Source organism: Pelophylax lessonae (genome assembly GCF_965119305.1).
Source record: "Pelophylax lessonae genome assembly, chromosome: 7".
NCBI classification, from domain to species: domain Eukaryota; kingdom Metazoa; phylum Chordata; class Amphibia; order Anura; family Ranidae; genus Pelophylax; species Pelophylax lessonae.
This window is the reverse complement of record NC_138774.1, coordinates 201,488,565-201,509,423: the sequence shown is the minus strand read 5'-3', so window position 1 is coordinate 201,509,423 and position 20,859 is coordinate 201,488,565. Positions and strand designations below refer to the sequence as shown.

General features: G+C 42.3%; 1 protein-coding gene across 1 annotated transcript in view; it reads left to right on the top strand.

Annotated features, from left to right (window-relative positions):
• LOC309559651 (uncharacterized protein) overlaps positions 1-20,859 on the top strand; it is a 43,168-nt gene that overhangs the window by 1,772 nt on the left and 20,537 nt on the right. Inside the window, exons 2-4 of the mRNA XM_082263000.1 lie at positions 1,610-1,736; positions 9,347-9,494; positions 12,818-13,112. Coding sequence (XP_082119126.1) covers positions 1,620-1,736; positions 9,347-9,494; positions 12,818-13,074 — 522 coding nt within the window. The 5' untranslated portion in view covers positions 1,610-1,619 and the 3' untranslated portion in view covers positions 13,075-13,112. The remainder of the gene's footprint in view (positions 1-1,609; positions 1,737-9,346; positions 9,495-12,817; positions 13,113-20,859) is intronic.

Genomic DNA, 20,859 nt, shown 5'->3' with positions numbered 1-20,859 from the left:
AGCCAGGGCCGTCTTTAACACAGGGCAGAAGGGGCAGCTGCCCTGGGCCCAGTCACTGTTGTGGGGCCCAAGGCAGCTTCCCCTTGAGTTTGCACTGCCTGAAAATAATTGATAAGTGGCTTTGGGTGGGCCCGTGAAATGTTTGCCCAGGGTCTAATCAATATTAAAGACAGCCTTGCCGGAAGCAAGTGGAGATCACTGGAGTAGTTGTGTCTACTTCAGTGATTTCCAGCTTCCTGGGGCATTGGTCAGGTATGGTATATACATAGTTACATTGGTCCTAGCTTGATTAAAGTAACTACTGTATTTTCTGGCGTATAAGACTACTTTTGAAACAAATCCCCCAAAAATGGGGGGTCGTCTTATACGCCGAGTATAATATCTCCAAGGTAACCCAAGTATAAGTATTACCGGTAGATGTAATCTCTCAAGACGCTGGCTGTGTGGGAATCCTGTACCGGTATACCGTATGTACCGTAGCTTCGGCTACATACAGTGTACCGCGCTGAGCCAATCAGGGAGAGTGATGTATTCTATTATTGAATGCAAAGCCTGCTCGGATTGGCAGAGTAACATCAGCCCGCCTCTCTGACTCTGCCAATCTGAGCAGGCTTTGCATTCAATAATAGAATATATCGCTCACTGTGATTGGCTAAGTGCGGTATACCGGTACAGGATTCCCGCACAGCCAGCGTCTTGAGATTACATCTACTGGTAATACTTATACTTAGGGCACCTTGGAGATATTATGAGAGATTACATGTATTACAGTACTTGGGGTACCTTGGAGAGCTATGAGAAATCTGATGTTTTTCAATGGTGTTGCCTTGCTTCGGAAGGGGGGTAGTCTTATACGGCGAGTATAGCCCAAAACCTATGTTTTAACTTGAAAATTAGGGGGGTCGTCTTATACGCCCAGTCGTCTTATATGCTGGAAAATACGGTATGTAAAAATATACAATGCCTGGAATTCTTATTTCTAGCAGTTAATAAGCTTTAAAATAAGCCATCATTCACCTCTCTAGCTGCTTGTACTATAAAGTCATTTATTCTCAAATACCAAAACAGAGAAGTTTCAGTCCCATTATGACAGCATAAGATCATCTTCTGTGTGTTTAGATCACAGGGTTGGCAGTCTACCAAGATTTTACTCCCATAGAAAGTAATAGAAAAAAGCTAGGATTTTACTACATGTCTTGTGAACTTTGAAGATGATTTTCTCCACAATGCAAAAGTTACAGAGACTAAGAAAGGCTTGTTTTATAATGCTTTTACTGCTTGTTCCAAATATACAGTATAAATGCGTGTGTATTGTCTGGGCATAGGCTCACTTTTAAAAAGGTGGAAAGATATTCATAAAGAATTCTGTCATTGTAGTACATGCATGCTGACTTCCATCATTACACAGTCCAGTGTGCATGTTAAAATGTTTGCGCACAAACTATGTTGAATAGTGTCTTCATGTCATATTGGTGCAGGCAGATGTTTTCTTGATTCGTGCTTAAATGTGCATGCAAAGTCGAACAAATTTGGTAAATCAGACTGAAAGACTGAGTATTATCATTGCAGATATCAGAATACTGTATTTATTATTTATTTTTTCCTGCAGTTGTCAGAAGATGAGTGAGAGTGCAGTCACCAGCCCCGAGACATTAGTGAGAAATTCAGAACGCCTTCCTGCTACAAAAAAATTGGCAAAGCTTCACTTTGGGGAAAACATAATAGAGCAAGGTACGGTATTGCTATGTCAGAATGGAGAAGAGCTTGGGCAAACTAACAGCACAGTGCTGGCATAAAGCACAACAGAGCATATACAGCATCTGTTATCAACATATATTTTGACACGGAATAGTGTGAATGCCGGGTCCTTAGAGTGAAACTTTAGTCAGAAAATGAAGTCCTGCTAGACGACTTCAGGCTGGCCCTTTTTGCAGGTAAAGCTATGTAAAATTTTTAAAAAAGTGTCCATACTAATACAGTAATACTGTCTCACCCTGCCATGCACATGCTTAGTTGCTCTCCATTTTTAGGCATTGTCGAGTTTGTAGAGGCTGATCTGCTGACAGCCTTAAAGCGGAATTAAAGCCTCCTATTCTTTACAGCCAAGCAAGCTGCTTCTGTTTGATCTGCAACTGCCATGGCGCTGCACAAATGATCAGTTATGACACCATCCGTTTGATGGTTTGACAGTTTGGTTAAGGACACAAGCAAATGTGACAGTTAGCAATCCCAGGATTCCAGGAACGTAACTGTTTTTTAAACCAATAAATTGATGGGTTTAGTTCTGCTTTATGATTTGCTGCTATTCAGGGGCTCTGAGCTTCAGCAAAATGGCAGCCTCCAGCAAGAAGTAACAGGAGCAATGCTGGAGGCAATTTTGCAGCACACACTAATTTTGGAAGTATAATTATTAATGTGGAATGTATGTTCCTTGCTAAAGAACATTACGGTATTTTTTATCATGTTGTTATGGGTAAAGTTCTACTTTAAGGCATGCTTTGCCTATGAATGCAAAGCAACAGATTTACTTTGGCACAGCCATTAGTATATACATACCTTTCTTTTACAGCCCCACAACTTCATTAATTTACTGGTAGCAAAAAAAAGTCCTGTGTAAGCTACCAGTCATAGCTTACAGAAAGCTAAAAAGCACTGATTGACCTAATGTGGTCACATTGAGTGAGTCGTATGCACATCTAGAAGTAGTGAGCATTTTCTTTGGCTCCTAGTCCTAAATAGGGTGGCTGCGGAGTGAAGGAAATGTGTTGTGCTGACCCAGCCCTCCATAGGGGAATAATGGCATTTGAGAATAGAATGGCAATAGCATGGCACTTGAGTCTATTGGACAACTGACAATACATCCAAGATGGCAGCATCGGGCAGCAATCTCAGGAATTTTTGATGTCTACACAAAGAAGGCTTATACAGGTTAATATATAAAAAAGTGATTGCTAAACCGACACGACCCGCAAAAACACTCACCCAGCGCTTGTAACAATTATTATCTCAAAATTGTTATGACCAAATTATAAAAAACACAGTGTAATCAACAAATACAAATATTAGAGCAGCTACTGTGAAAATCCAAACATATAATTCATAATAAAATGTAATTAACACTACAGTTCTCCACCTCAGCAGTGCTAATATGTCCCAACATATATTACATTAATCTCTTAATGCAAGCTTGAGAAGAGATCAGTTTGCAGCATATATCTTAAAATTAAATGTCCACATGATAATATAGCTGTCAGTGAGTAAAATCACTTAGTGAGTCCTATATAAGTTAAATGTGGCATGCAAAGTGGCTTGACAAATGATGGTACTCCCAGTGCTCAAATCGATTGCTCAAAAATGGACTGAAACTCCTCCACCATACCTCCTGTGCATACCCCCGTAGCAATGGACACTCACCAAATATTACCAGGCAGTAGCACTTTATTTTATCAGCATTATCTCCTCTCTACTCAAGACTCCTCCTCCTCTGCTCCTGTCAGCGGCTGGGGTCCCCCGGACCAGAGTATCACTCAAATAGGTGGCAGATGAAAACTCCGTCACCACTCAAGTGCAGGGCCACATATCCCAAACACCACCAATAAGAGGGTGCCAATAGTGTAATATCGTTGAATATGAACCCTACTCAGAATAGGAATGTCAATTCCAGCATAAGACAGACGGTAGGTGTGGATAGTGGTCTAAAGAACAATTCAATATTCAACCCTCCCCAATAATCAAATCAAAATATCGATGTGTTTAAGCAGTTATTAGTTAGGGATCTTGAATAAATTAAACCATTAAGAAACGCTAACCCTAGATATATCCAGGAGGGCATCGAATCCTTGGAAAAAGGGAAAGAGGTGGTGATAAGGCCCGTTGATAAGGTGGCAGGCATGGTGATTTTAAACAAGTCCTACTATCATAATCAACTGACGGATATGCTTAATGACACTAATAAATATGGAGTGTTGGAAAGGGATCCCACCCTGTCGTATAGAAAAGATCTGAATAACCTGATTGAGTTTGGATTCACTAAGAGAATTCTTTCAAAAAAAGAAAAAAAGTATCTGGTTCCTAGTTTTAGTCGAATCCTCCCCATGATTTACACTCTGCCTAAGGTCCATAAGGACCAAATTAATCCTCCAGCTAGACCCATTGTGAACAGTATTGGCTCAGTGACAGCAAGAGTTGGGGAGTATCTTGATAGATTCCTGCAGGAGAGTGTGGTACGTACGAAGTCCTATTTAAAGGACACAAAAGATTTTTTTGTGTGTCCTTAGAGGGCTGATGTTACATGTACCTGAAGTATTCTTGGTGACAGCGGATGTTACATCCCTTTACACAATCTTTCAGCATGAGAATGCACTCCTGTCTCTTAACTGGGCCCTCTGTCAGAGATCTGACTTGCCCCATACTCAGAAGAGGCTTTTGGGAATGGCACTTGACTTTTGTCTTTCCCATAACTACTTCTGGTATGGGGGCCAGTTTTTCACCCAGAAGAGGGGAGTGGCGATAGGCGCAAAGTCGGACCCCTACCAACGAAGTCAACGCTGGATGCGCTGACGTAACGCGTACAGGGGGCAAAGCCTGTCTGTTAAACGTCACATCCTCTCTGTTGTAGTTGTGGAACTGCGAGCTACATTGCACTATCGAGTGCCTCTCTTGTAAGTTTGTTACTGCTTAATAAATCATCTATCCTATTAAACAGAGAGCATTAGATTCTTCTTGTTTTTATCTCTTCTATGCCTGGGGTTTGCCTTGAGAATTAGTGAAGCCTGGTCCTGGAATATGTGCCGTTCTCTCTAATGTGATTGGGTCTAATGTGATTGATTATATGTATTGTCTGGCGCAACACTTTTTGGTTTATATATTGTACCTTATTGTGGAGTTGAAACACAGTTGGTGTTAGCAGCCGGATTCGGGTAATTTAATTGGATTACAGTAAACCCCCCTCCATTGCGGGGGTTACGTTCCGGACCCAGCCGCGAAAAGTGAAATTCCGCGAAATAGGAAAACCCTATTAAAATGCATTGCAGGCATGTTTATTTTACTGTCACTGTACGTGTAGAAGCATTTTAAGGTCTTTAAACACACTTTTAAAACAATAGAAACTCATTTAAACACATAAAAGATACTTAGAGACAGAGCAAGAGCTATGAAAAACACAAAAATGTTTCATTTTTAATGATTTATATAGTAAAATAACATTACAAAAAAAACCGCGAATTACCGGGACCGCAAAAACTGAACCGCGATGTAGCGGGGGATTACTGTATTCACATTTATTCTATATATCACTTTTTTGATTATCACTATCATTATTATAAATATCACATGTAGCACCCTACAAATAGGTGCTAGGTAAAACTATAGTGGGCCTTGTCTGCCTAACAGCAGGGCTGTGATTTAACTAGTTAGGGTGTCAGGGCTTCCAGATGTGCCTGCTGAGGGGAGAAGTCTCCCCACTGGCTCCCATGAGAGGCTTCTCATAGGGAAGTGTGGGAAGCCCAATCAGGGGACACATCCCAGCTTGCAACTACCCCAGAATGCAGATTATACTGCAAAGAATTCTGGGAGTGGGCATACGTTTGGGGGGGAAGTGCGTGGCACGGTGGATGTCTCGGGGAAGGTGGATGTCTCGGGGTGTCGCCTGAGAATCCAGAGAGTGCTGAGTTGAGCTGAGGGGATCCGGTGTGCCGAGAGCCTGCGGAGAGCGAGAGGGGTCCAGTCCCAGGAAAGCCTACACAGGTTGTGAGTACTGAGGATTGCCCCTGGGGGTCTGCCTAGAGTCAGAAGGGACCACTCCAGAAGAGGTTCTGGGATCCAGTGTCAGCTAGCTGTAAAGGGGGTACCTAGGTTTAGGACCCTGAAGTTGTAAAGGGGGTACATAGTCAGTGGACCCTGAAGAGTTCAAGTAGTAAAGGGGGCACCTGCAATTGGGCCCTGAATTGTATTGCGTGTGCCAGCTACAGTGATAGCTATTTGGAGTTCTGCATAATACTACCTCAAGCTGTGCCAGGCGGGGGGAAAGTATTTAGAGACTTACACAGTGAAACAGTGTCAGGAGTACTACAATTCTCAGTCTTGGATCTACTGGACTATAGGTCCACTTCATCTGTTATACAGAGTGTTCTCAGAGTCAGTGAGCATTGGCTGGCGCTGGCTGGTGTCAAGGGAGCGCCAACGGGCATTTTTCAGGATTGAAGCCCCAATTGTACTTCGTTCAAGCCAAAAGGAGTATCCCACTTATTCCCTTCTTCCATCCCCTTAATTTATAATAAAAACCACAAACAAAGATGCCGGAGTTGTCACTGCTTCAGTTGTCACACCTGGGGACTCAGTTCACATGGGCTGGCAAAGATTCCGGTACTAATGGCAGACCCACATCAGGCCATAGGCCTAGAAACCTTGCTACACACATTTATTATATTTATCACTTAAAAATATTTTTTTGCACAGTTAATTGCGCTGATAGTTTTCACATTATTGTTTAAATTCAAGAGCTACCCCTGCTTGGTAAATCAGGCCATTATCTTTCTGTCTATTGCTTCAGTGAACTAATTGTAGTTTTTGTTTGTTTTTTGTAAAAATCAATCTTTGTGTAGCACCCTCCTAGGTAGATCCTAGTGAGAAAGTATTGTTTTGAATCCTGTCTGCTTACCAGAAGGACTGCAGGTAAATCTATATTGTTCTCTGCCTACCAGAGAGCAGGATCTGCTAGTGAGGTCTTCCCATTGTGCTCAGGTGCAACTCATTTTGCTGTAGAGTGCTTCACACTAGTCCAATAGCGAGGCATATTGGACAGTGGGAGGAAACCTGACAAATGAGTGCACAGGCATTTGATACAGCCCTGGTGATTTGGCAGAGGAAAAGTGCCTTGTGCATGCTGGGATATTATATAAGAGCCAGGAGCACCTGTGCTCGGGGTCTTTTGGCGGGATAGCGGAGTCCCGTTATCCATTAGCCTCCTCCTCTGTAGAAGTGCCATGCGGCCTCAGGTAGTTGACCTGAGGGCCTAGAGAGTGCTAGTAAGGAATTGAACCCAGCGGTCCAGTAAAGCTGACTGAAAGGGAAAACACTGAATGGATCTGATTCTGCAGTACAGTGAGTACAGATCTGTGTCAAGGGACCTGACCTGAGGGGGGCCACCCCTGCTGCTAGAAGAGTCAGTGGATGGGTGTCAGTAAAGGGGATGCTAGTGAGTGTCCCAAAGATAATGTAGATTTATCAAGTCTATTGCTGGAGAGAAAAGAGCAAGGAGAATTAACCCTTTCCATACATGTGGCAGTATGGATTAGGCAGTGCATCTGCTTCCACAAGCAACCTTGTGAGGCCAAGTGAGAGTTGTCCTTATCCATTGTAAATAGTTACAGTCTGAGTATCCCACTATTCCCTTCTACCATCCAAAAAAATACTAAAAAGCAATACCCCTGGACTGTTTATTGTGCAACGAGCCATTGGGAGTAAGGATGAATGTGTAAACTGTACCCTAAGTGACTGTCTGCTGGTAATCAGAGGAGGCCCAACAAGTCATCATACAGCAAGTCCTACAGGGACAGTGCTACATTTGGAATTACAGTTCTATTCCTTTGTATACGTAAGTCATTGGCAACTGAGATTGACTTATTAGAGGACCTTGCTTCTAAAAAGGCCAGCCAGGTAGCTATATAACTCGTTTCGAAATGACTCAGTGCTGTGTTTCTTTCCTTACGATCTGCTAGGCTTCTATGCACACTAGTGTTTTTTTATCAACTCAAAAAACGCTAGATAACAATGCTGGATGAAAAATGCTGATAAAAGCTTTTTTGTGCCAGCTTGTAGTAGCAGTTTTTGTAGCTTTTAGGAACATAAGCATTTTATTAGTGTTTTTACAGTACATGAAAAAAAAAAAAAAGCTCAGAAAAAGCTGTTAGTGTTTTAGTAACATTTAGAAGTGTTTAGGAGCATTAAGGAGCGTTTGACATTTTTTTCTGCTGGAAAATGCTCCAAAAAACTCTACAAAAGTAATTTATTTTCTGCTTCTAGTTGCTGAAGCTCAGAAAACAATAATAGCCAAAAGCAGTGTGCATAGACACATAGGATAACACTATTTAGCTTCTAGTAGCAGAAAAACAAATGCTAATAACAGCTTCTCTGAGCTTAAAAAAATGCTAATGTGCATGGAGCCTTAAAGTAGCAGTTCAAAACCTAACTAACGCTAAACCTGCTCTCTGACACATTCTAAACCTAAGCTATCTAACCCTGTAAGGCAAAAATCGCTATACTTACCTATTCTGCAGCCAATCCAGTCCAGTCCCAGCATCAGCTTTCAGCAACGGCTTCAGTTTGGAGACGGGTGCAAGAGAGCCAACCGACAACGGAAGTCTCTTAGTAACTCTATGGGTGACGTCACTTCTCAGCCATTTCACAGCCATTGTCGGTCCTCTCCTGCACAGAGCTTCCCGCTTCTGGAGACTGGACAGTGGACCAGATCGGCTGCAGAATAGGTAAGTACAGCGAATTTTGCTTTACTAGAGTTTACTAGAGTTGGTTAGTTTTTGCCTGGACTTACACTTTAGGGTTTGGGGCTTATTATGTCTGTATAGTGTATGGAGTAAACTATTTTCTTATTAAACAATCACTTACTTGGGATGTGTGGCTGAACAGCCCAGGCATGGCCCCTGATGATCTTATCCTGGACCGTTTGTTACGGTAATTTTTTGAGAGATGTATATGCTCAATCTTGGCTCGGGTGGGGGGGGTAGAGGTGTTCCCTATATTTTCTTATATTTTACAATGCTGTGTGTTTGTCGCAATGTGCTTGACTATGATAACCTTGGGGGGAATGTGGTGTGGCGTGGATTGTGTAATGTTTATAGTTTGATGTTACCATCCGAAAGTTTTTTTTTCTTTCTGACTGTAATGGTGTGAATTTTTCTCAATAAAGTTTTTCTTGATTTTAAAAAAAAACAATCACTTACTATTATCTGCTCTGAAAAATGTCTGCAATGTGCTAAACAATGGGCAGTGTAAGATGTTACATGTGTATGACTCATTCCAGTTTGTGCAATGTGTGGTCCAGTTTGAGTGGTTACCATATTTGAAATAGGGGGCCCAGAATATAGCATGGGGACACATAATATAAAGTATATGTAATACTACAGAAGACTGTCAGAGAGTTTGGACCTTCTTCAGGAGATGGTCAGAGACCGTGGGTGTACTACAAGAGCGGTTGAGGTTTGGAGTCATGTTGCATGAAATATTCAGAGACTGGAAACATGACATTTGTGACTGCTCCATGATCACTGCCAGTGCAGCCCCTTTACAAGCCTGTGATCTCTTTGTGCTTTGTTTCTTAGCAGATATTGAGACAGTAACAGAGCCTCCACTTCAGCAAGTCCACCGAGGAACACAACCCTCCCGCAAGAAACCAAAATCATCCCAGAGGACCTCCAAAAGGAGCAGCTTGCAGAGTCCTCGGCTGTCTGCCAGCCACATAGAGCAGGCTGCTGGAGATGGTGAGTGGCACATTTTTCTTTATGCCCTCTTTTTTGAAAATAAGAATGAAAGTTAATTGATTATATAATATAGGCAGTACATCTGGATGTCAGTGATCCAAATATTAACCACTGTTGCCATTTTCTTGGCTTTTTGTGCTCCTTCTGTATAGTCCGAGTGAGTCGGTGCCCCCCCCCCCCCCCCTCTATTTCAGCATTCCAGGTCTACTGTAAACCATGGAGATACCTACTGATCATTCAGTCAGGTCTATAAATATTGGGACATCGACACAATTCTAATCTTTTTGGCTCTACACACCACCACAATGGATTTGAAATGAAACAAACAAGATTTGCTTTAACTGCAGACTTTCAGCTTTAATTTGAGGGTATTTACATCCAAATCAGGTGAAATGTGTAGGAATTACAACAGTTTGTATATGTGCCTCCCACTTTTTAAGGGACCAAAAGTAATGGGACAGATTAACAATCATAAATCAAACTTTCACTTTTTAATACTTGGTTGCAAATCCTTTACAGCCAATTACAGCCTGAAGTTTGGAACGCATAGACATCACCAGACTCTGGGTTTCATCACTGGTGATGCTCTGCCAGGCCTCTCCTGCAACTGCCTTCAGTTCCTGGTTGTTCTTGGAGCATTTTCCATTCAGTTTTGTCTTCTGAATGCTCAATCGGATTAAGGTAAAAGGTGTAGGAATTACAACAGTTTGTATATGTGCCTCCCACTTTTTAAGGGACCAAAAGTAATGGGACAATTGGCTGCTGAGCTGTTCCATGGCCAGATGTGTGTTATTCCCTCAGTATCCCATTTACAAGGAGCAGATAAAAGGTCCAGAGTTCATTTCAAGTGTGCTATTTGCATTTGGAATCTGTTGCTGTCAACTCTCAATATGAGATCCAAAGAGCTGTCACTATCAGTGAAGCAAGCCATCATTAGGGTGAAAAAAAAACAAACCCATCAGAGAGATAGCAAAAACATTAGGTGTGGCCAAATCAACTGTTTGGAACATCCTTAAAAAGAAAGAACGCATCGGTGAGCTCAGCAACACCAAAAGACCCGGAAGACCACCGAAAACAACTGTGGTGGATGACCGAAGAATTCTTTCCCTGGTGAAGAAAACACCCTTCACAACAGTTGGTCAGATCAAGAACACTCTCCAGGAGGTAGGTGTATGTGTGTCAAAGTCAACAATCAAGAGAAGACTTCACCAGAATGAATACAGAGGGTTCACCACAAGATGTAAACCATTGGTGAGCCTCAAAAACAGGAAGGCCAGATTAGAGTTTGTCAAACAACATCTAAAAAAGCCTTCACAGTTCTGGAACAACATCTTATGGACAGATGAGACCAAAATCAACTTGTACCAAAGTGATGGGAAGAGAAGAGTATGGAGAAGGAAAGGAACTGCTCATGATCCAAAGCATACCACCTCATCAGTGAAGCATGGTGGTGGCAGTGTCATGGCATGGGCATGTATGGCTGCCAATGGAACTGGTTCTCTTGTATTTATTGATGATGTGACTGCTGACAAAAGCAGCAGGATGAATTCTGAAGAGTTTCGGGCAATATTAACTGCTCATATTCAGCCAAATGCTTCAGAACTCATTGGACGGCGGTTCACATTGCAGATGGGCAATGACCCGAAGCATACTGCGAAAGCAACCAAAGAGTTTTTAAAGGAAAGAAGTGGAATGTTATGCAATGGCCAAGTCAATCACCTGACCTGAGTCCGATTGAGCATGCTTTTTGCTTGCTGAAGACAAAACTGAAGGGAAAATGCCCCAAGAACAAGCAGGAACTGAAGACAGTTGCAGTAGAGGCCTGGCAGAGCATCACCAGGGATGAAACCCAGCGTCTGGTGATGTCTAGGTGTTCCAGACTTCAGGCTGTAATTGACTGCAAAGGATTTGCAACCAAGTATTAAAAAGTGAAAGTTTGATTTATGATTGTTATCTGTCCCATTACTTTTGGTCCCTTAAAAAGTGGGAGGCACATATACAAACTGTTGTAATTCCTACACCTTTCACCTGATTTGGATGTAAATACCCTCAAATTAAAGCTGAAAGCCTGTAGTTAAAGCATATCTTGTTTGTTTCATTTCAAATTCATTGTGGTGGTGTATAGAGCCAAAAAGATTAGAATTGTGTTGATGTCCCAATATTTATGGACCCGACTGAATGATATAACAATGTTCCACAACCTTTGTGTAAACCTTTGAAAAACAAAACTGAGAAAATCATAAAGGGATACTAAAGTCTAGTTTCTTTTTGCTTAAAAATAACAAACATGTCATACTTACTGTAACTGCTCTTTGCAGTTGGTAATGTACAGAGAAGCCCAGATCCTCCTCTTCTCGGGCCTCCTCGCTGGCACACCTGTACTGTAGCTGCTGACTTTTAATATTAGGACACCTACCTGTCCAGGGGTCCTGCAATGTCGGCACCCCAGCTGATTTTTCAATTGGTTTTCTGGTGCTGTCGCTGCCATTCCTAGTAAGGGAAACTGGCAGTGAAATCTTGCGGTGTCCCATGCGGTACCCTACTGCGCATGTGCCAAGCACGCTGGTCTTTCTGAATGCCCAGGAGGCAGAGGAAGGAGGAGAGAGGCTGAACTTTCACAGCGAGGTCTGCGGCAAGGTCTCCCAGAAGTGGGGATGGGTACCTGTCAAAAACAGGTACACGCTCCCCACCCCCCCAAAAGGTGCCAAATATGGGGAAGCAAACAAGTGGAGCAACCGCTTTTAGGTGGAGCTCCGCTTTAAGTTGGACTGTCTAAATTCTGCTATCCTACTAAGCTGACACACAATATTCGATTGCCTCTCAGGGGATGAGGAAAGGAATTTTTTCCCCCTGCTGTAGCAAATTGGATCATGCTTTACTGGGTTTTTTTCGCCTTCCTCTGGATCAATTGCGGGTATAGAATTGTGTATATGGGATTGTATGGTTGGGTTTTCTTTACTGTTTTTTGTTTTTTATTGGTTGAGCTAGATGGACTTGTGTCTTTTTTTCAACCTGACTAACTATGTAACAATAACTGAAAGTTGAATTAATGCTTTGTGTGGACCATCAACTTTAGTAAATTGATAGATGGGAATTGGAGGTACATAAACCTTAGGGCAGGTCTTACCAGTGTGGTTAAAGTAGTGGTAGTAGTAGTGTTATCATCCTTCCTTACACCTTTACAGCACATCAGGGGTGATTATCTCACAAGAATATGGGAATTGCTTTGCAAATCTAAGGCGGTTCAATAGTTTACTTGTGTATTTAACCGACTATATGCCTTTTAGTACTGCCTATTTAATCTTCTACTCTCTCCCCAACAGTGTCCGATCTTTCGGCCTCTCTGCTTCTCGCATGCCTATTCTGCCACTTCTCAGATTGTCTCCTTCTCATTCCGGGCACCTGTTGTTCCAGCCTGCGTTGTCTCTGCTCCTACACCTGCATCCCTGACCTCTATGACTTCTGCTGCTGTACTCCATCTTGCTGTAACAACCTAGACTGTGAATTTCTGGATCTGTGTCATCATACATCTGAGTGCCTGGAACTTTGCATGGAAGTCTCTGAGCTGTGCTATCACTGACTAATCACTAAACTTCCAATCTGCCTTAAGTCCATAAGGTTTGTCCATCCAGGTTACTTTTTGAGCCTGTAAAAAAAATGCAAATAAAAAAAAAAAAAATAGCCTATTGCTTTGTCCCGTTCCTTATCTGTGTCACGCATTATCATATTTGTTTTAAAAGCTGTCAAATCCCGACCAGGCCAAGGGAACATGCAGAGCCAAAGTCATTATTTGACCTTAGATCTGCTTTAAAATAATTACTTCTATCTCCAACAGTGGGATATGCAAGATGAAATGGCTAATCAGAAGGTTAGAGAAATTTGGATGAAGTTGGGCAACAGGATTTTAACGGTACCGTCAAAGGACTTTACAAAGTTTTGTTCAAATCAACAAATTTTATTTGTGTACAAATTACAATATATAAAAAAGTCCATCAGGACATAAAGAGTACAAGTTGATCCCTCTTGACTGTTTTTACACCTCCACCATTGGGGTCACCTCTACCTGGGAAGCTACTCCAGAGAAGATGTGTTAGTGTAGGCAGTCAGGCTCGGCATATTACGCAGTTGCCCGCTTCTTCAGGATTAGAACACTATAAGCAAATAAAGAGCATAAGTATGTATACAAAATAGTCATAGCGAATGCATACTATACAGTGTATAACTGTATAGTATGCATTTGTTATGATTATTTTGTGGTGACCCCAATGGTGGGGAAGTAGAAACCATCAAGAGGGATCAATTTGTACTCTGTATGTTCTGATGGACTTTTTTATATATGGTATTTTGTACACAAATAAATTTTGTTGATTTTAACAAAACTTTGTTACATAGATACATTGTTAGTCAGGTTGAAAAAAAACACAAGTCCATCTGGCTCAACCAATAAAAAAAAATGCAACCATACAATCCCATATACACATTCCTATACCCACAGTTGATCCAGAGGAAGGCAAAAAACCCCAGCAAAGTATGATCCAATTTGCTACCCAGGGGAAAAAATTCCTTCCTGATCCCCCGAGAAGCAATCGGATATTCCCTGGATCAACTTTACCTAAACATATTAGTAACCAGTTATATTATGTACACCTAGGAAAGCTCTTACTGTGAAGAAACCTTTCCGTAATTGGAGATTAAATCTCTTTTCCACTAGACGTAAAGAGTTCCCCCTTGTCCTCTGTAATGACCTTACAGTTCACTATATGGACCCCTTATGTATTTATACATGTTGATCATATCTCCCCCTTAATCTCCTCTTCTCAAGAGAGAATAAATTCAGTTCCTATAATCTTTCTTCATAGCTGAGCTCCCCCATGCCTCTTATCTGTTTGGTTGTCCTTCTCTGCACTTTCTCCAGTTCCCTGATATCATTTTAGAGAAATGGTGCCCAAAACTGAACTGCATATTCCAAATGAGGTCTTACAAATGATTTGTACAGGGGCAAAATGATATCTCTCTGGAGTCCATGCCTCTGTTAATACAAGAAAGGACTTTACTAGCTTTGGAAACAGCAGCTTGGCATTGCATGCTATTATTAAGCTTATGATCTACCAGAACACCCAGGTCCTTCTCCACTATGGATTACCTCAGTTGTACTTCCCCTAGTATGTATGATGCGTGCATATTCTTACCCCCCAAGTGCATAACTTTACATTTATCAACATTAAATCTCATTTGCCACATAGTTGCCCAATGAAACAATGCATTGAGGTCAGCTTGTAAGTTGGAGACATCCTGTAAAGAAGTTATTCCACTGCAAAGCTTGGTGTCATCTGCAAAGACTGAAATGGTACTTTTAATCCCAGACTCTATATCATTTATAAAGATATTAAAAAGTAAGGGTCCCAACACTGAACCTTGGGGTACACCACTGATAACCTTAGACCATTCAGAGTAAGAATCATTAACCACTACTCTCTGAATTCTATCTTTTAGCCAATTTTCTATCCATTTACAAACTGATCTTTCCAAGCCTGTAGACTTTACCTTACACTTTGGCCGTGTGGGGAACTGTGTCAAACACTTTTGCAAAATCCAAGTATACTACATTTGTAATGTCCTTTGATACACCGATAAAATCCTTTTGTCCCATTTTATCTAATTTTCTCAATTTGAGATGTGGGTACCTATATTTTAGAATAATATTTCCCTCTGAGCAGTCATTCCCAATCCGAAGGCTAAATATGTGTTGTGTACACAATGGGGTTGGCATAACAGCTTGTGGCCATTAGCTGTGCTATGTATGTCCAAAAAGTACTTCATTAACATACAAAGGGCATACATAGCATGTCCTATCCCTTTCCCCTTGCTGCTGCTCCCACCTCTGTTTTACCAGCAGAGAAACTCTGTTGAGGAATACAATGTAACGTTACTGTTATTTTGTATTACTCTTTTTTTCACTCATAAGAAGAGGGGTAACTTTTTCTGTATATGATGTCATTTAAACTGGTAGTAGCCTTTGTTTTTTAAAAAATTGCTGACAGACAGGATATTAATGACAGAAGAGACCCTATCTGTCTCTTCTGTCATAAATGGTTCCTCCTGCCTGTCAGCCGTCATATACACTGAGCTGCGTATGCACAGCTCAGTGAACATTTTTGGCCCCGATCTGTGCCGCTGTAATGTGACTCCCATGCGCATGTGCAGGAATGACATCATCAAGGCCTGGCCATTCAATCGGCCAAAGGCACGGAACCCAGAAGGAAGTCAAGGCAAAGATGGAAGTGCCTGGGACCCTCCGGATCGAAAACAGCGCAGCACTGAAGGGCTCAGTTTGACAGGTAAGTATGTCATAATGTGCTATTCATACTAGCACATTATGGCATAGCACACCTGGGGGCCCCTAAAAAGAAGAAATGACAGCGGGCTTTACTACTCTAACAAGCAAAAGAATGTAGTTTTGAATATATTTTTACTTTTTAACCCTTTATTAACCCCTAGATAACCCTAAGCATTTTGCGATTTTTAAAATTTTTATATTATTACCATTTTAACTTAGTTTTTTTCATTTTTATTCATTATGTTTGGTAATTTATTTTAATGCTGCAGAAATGTCTGGTCCGTAAGGGCTATACTAGTGCAAGAGCCGAACTGGTTAAAGAATAGGAATAGTTAGCAAAGAGACTATTGACTGAACTTTGTAAATAAGATGATGCGTGTGTGTTCTCTGTGATCATTCAATCATGTGCTAGCAAAAAGCAGGATTTTTTGATTACTTTGAAATCCTTTTCTCATAGAAATGCATGTAGGTCTCTTTATCCCTCACAATTGGCTTATACTGCCATCGATTGGGAAGAACAGGGAGAGTTTAGTCTGTCATTGACTTTACTTTAAGTTAATTGATGAAAACAGCTCTCTCTATTCTTCAAAACTGTTATCTATACAACTCAACTGTGAAGACTGTAGAGATCTATGTCTGTCAGTGTATGAAAAAGAAATCCAATTTCCCTGACGGCTCCACGTCAGCACAGCTGGTTATGCCCCAACCCCATGCTTCCAGGACCTAATGCCTCGTACACACGCAACGATAGTTGGCCGTAAATTTTCGGCCAACGTCCGATCGGCCGATTTTCGGCTTGTTAGTATGATGCTTCCGACAACCGACTCCGACTTTTCGGCCGAACAAAATCTGGTGTGCATGCTATAAAATTTTTGTTGGCCGTCAACAGAACGGCCGATTTTTCCGTCAGTCAGTACAGATTTCGGCAGACAAAAATCTGATGAGCAAGACTAGGCATGCTCAGAGAAGAAAAAACACGCGGAAAGTAAACCAGAACATGACATCACTTCTGAAGTTGGTTTTTGTTGGCCGATAAAATTCGTGTGCAGTCTAGAGCACATTTCAACCGACACAACAACACTGGACAATGACGGCCGATCGGTCGGCCGATAATCGTTGCGTGTGTACGAGGCTTAACTCATAAATATGAGCCCACCTGCAGCCTCGTGTTCCTTTTTTTTCCTTGGTGTGCTACTTTACCTGGCTGGTCGTCCGTCCATGCGTTTAGGTTTAGGCTGGACGCGGTCCCTGGTGTACCAGGTACATGACCCATAATCCAGGAAGCCCCTCTGCTGGTCCTCGGGGCAGCTTTTATCAGCTTTGCCTGGGGTCTGCTGGATCCATGTGAATTTAGCAGCGGTGTCAGCAGAGTCCCCCTGGGCATGTGCGCCCATACAGTGCCGGTGTTTACAGTTGGCAGAGGGTGGGTGAGCTAAATTTAAAAATGCTTTGTATCCAAATGAATGCTGCATTGCTAGGTACTATTGTGCTTTGCTCCCTGCAGCCACTATGCATACCCTGAGCTCCCCACAGGGGGTACTCTGCATAACAGGTGCACAAAGTAATTCTTTGTCAGTTCACACATGGCATTAACCCGTTGGTGGCTTCTCATGTTTGCTTTACTATTTTGCCATTATGCCAACCCCCTCAAGAGACCAGCATTCCCAAAGAAGTTAGAGGAGTTGCCTGGTGATGTCTACTGTAGCAGTTATTACCTGTTGGAGTATAGGACATACAGTCAGGTCCATAAATATTGGGACATCGACACAATTCTAATCTTTTTGGCTCTATACACCACCACAATATATTTGAAATGAAACAAACATGATGTGCTTTAACTGCAGACTTTCAGCTTTAATTTGAGGGTATTTACGTCCAAATCAGGTGAAAGGTGTAGGAATTACAACAGTTTGCATATGTGCCTCCCACTTTTTAAGGGACCAAAAGTAATGGGACAGATTAACAATCATAAATCAAACTTTCACTTTTTAATACTTGGTTGCAAATCCTTTGCAGTCAATTACAGCCTGAAGTCTGGAAGTCTGGATGCATAGACATCACCAGACGCTGGGTTTCATCCCTGGTGATGCTCTGCCAGGCCTCTGCTGCAACTGTCTTCAGTTCCTGCTTGTTCTTGGGGCATTTTCCCTTTAGTATTGTCTTCAGCAAGTGAAATGCATGCTCAATCGGATTCAGGTCAGGTGATTGACTTGGCCATTGCATAATATTCCACTTCTTTCCCTTAAAAAACTCTTTGGTTGCTTTTGCAGTATGTTTCGGGTCATTGTCCATCTGCACTGTGAAGCACCATCCAATGAGTTCTGAAGCATTTGGCTGAATATGAGCAGATAATATTGCCTGAAACACTTCAGAATTTATCCTGGTGCTTTTGTCAGCAGTCACATCATCAATAAATACAAGAGAACCAGTTCCATTGGCAGCCATACATGCCCACGCCATGACACTACCACCACCATGCTTCACTGATGAGGTGGTATGCTTTGGATCATTAGCAGTTCCTTTCCTTCTCCATACTCTTCTCTTCCCATCACTATGGTACAAGTTGATCTTGGTCTCATCTGTCCATAGGATGTTGTTCCAGAACGGACTCCGCTTTTCTCAGCGGGGGATCGATCCGCCGATCCCCCGCTGAGCAGAAGGATGACAGCTGTGTCTCCGCGCTGTGTGCGGAGACTCAGCTGTCAGTTCCCCATGCATCTCTATAGGGGAAATCGGATGGGAAGGGACCGTCGGTCCGTTCTCATCCGATCCCATCCGATCCGCTGGACGGATGGAAAATAGGGTTTCCATCCGTCCAGATTTGATGGATCGGATCGGGTTGGATGTCAGCGGACATGTCTCCGCTGACATCCGATGCCCCATAGGAATGCATGGGGGGACCGTTCAGATCTGCCAAAAAAAACGAACAGGCGGATGTGAAAGGGGCCTAAGAGTTTGTTTCCAAACAAGCTATTTTCTATTGCATTAAATAGTTTTATTTATGTATTTTTTATTAATTTTTTTTAGCTGCTTTGTTAAAGAGGAAGTAAACCCTCCTCTGCAAGTTGTACCTATAGGTAAGCCTATGATAAGGCTTACCTATAGGTACTGTAAATATCTCCTAAACATGTACTGTTCAGGAGATATGTACCTTAAATGCAGCCAGTGACATCACTGGTGCATGCGCTTTGAAGGAACGGCCGCTGGTGCCGTTTCTTCAGAGCCCCGTACCGTGACCATCGGCTCCCGCGCGCCAATCAGATGGCCGGATGCCGCAAACCCAGAAGAAGGGCAACAGAACATGTCACCTATGAGAGAGGTGAGCGGTCGGCACTTTGGGGCTTCGTTCTAAGGTAAGCATTTCATAATGAGCTAGTATGCGATGCATACTAGCTCATTATGTGTTTGTCTTTCAGGTGTTTTTTTTTTTCAAAAAAAGAATTTGGAGGTTTACAACCTCTTTAAGCAGCAGGCAAAACCCAGGCTGTGAAAGGATTATATGTTCTGGCAATGAGCAGCCCTATAGCCTTCCCAGGCAAAACAGCCTCTTCACACTCTCCAAAGGGTAAGAAAAAGGGATGAACATGACTGTATGAATCTTGCTTTGTTCAAGCATCCAGAGATGAGGATCATGACACCTAACAGGTTGTCACATTCATTAAGCAAGTGGGCAATATACTCAAAAGAAGTTGTTTCCACTCACCCTGTAAAAGGGCGATATGTTGAGGCAATGAGCAGTCTCGTAGCCTTCCCAGGCAAAACAGCTCTCTTCAGATTCTATAAAAAGGAAGATGTGGATGAGCATGACTGTATGTACCCTGCTGGTTCAAGCAGCCAGGGATAGAGATGATGACACCCAGCAGGATGTCACATTTAATAAACACGTTGTCGATAAACTCTTAAAGCGGACTTCCACCCATTTTTAAAACTTACATCCACATGCCTATCAGCATTGCATTTAAAAATGGCTAATTGTTAATTTTTTTTTTTTCCCTAAATACCTTATTTTAGATGTCTTAATGCGGCACTTCCGGTCCAGCCGCATAGGTGATGTCGTCACAAGGTGATTCCCATGGACTCCTGGGATGTTGGCATCATCTATCCCAGGAGTCCATGGGAATCGCCTAATACTGAAACCTTGTGGGATTTCGGGGCTTCACTGCCATGTTCCTTTACTCTGGATGGCGGCGGTTGCACCCGAGAGCCGATACCTAAATCGGCTTTGGGTGCCGACATCGTGGGCTCCCTGGACAGGTAAGTTCTACTATTTAAAAGTTAGCAGCTATAGTATTTGTAGCTGCTGACTTTTAATTTTTTTTAAGGGGGCGGAACTCCGTTTTAAAGGAGTGTTTCCATTCACACTGTGAAAGCTTTATCTATTCTATCAGTGAGCAGTCTCCTAGCCTTCCCAGCAAACAAACCTCTTCAGACTCTTCCAAAAAGAAGATACAGATGATCATGACAGCCAGGGACAAAGATGTCGACAAATTCCAAAAAACAGTATCTCTCCTGCGCTCAAGTGGTATGCGGGAAGGTGAATGTTCTAGGTGGACTTTTTAGTACATGTAAGGTGGTCTTGCTGCCCCCTCAGGACCAAGGGTATCCAAAAAACACTGTAAGACAATAACAAGAGAAAAAACGTGTAAGCCATACCAGGTCTTTGTGGACGCCATCACGCTATCCAGCAGTAGAGAAGTGTTCTGAAGGCGAGTGGTTCCCATTTCCTACATGCTTGTACATATCCTATGTTTGTGAGTATATTGTACTCTACCCATTTTGATTTTATTAAACTTTTTAGTGGTAACGCACAAGGTCGGTGCACCCTTCTCTTGTTATTGTCATAAAGATGTTGACACCTAACAGGTTGTCACATTCATTGACCATGTGGTTAATACATTCTAAAGGGGTTGCTTCCACTGACACTGTAAACGGGTCATATATTCTGCCAATAAGCAGTCTCCGAACCTTGTCAGGCAAATCAACCCTTATCAGATTGGATGGATGAACATGACTGTATGGTTCCTAATT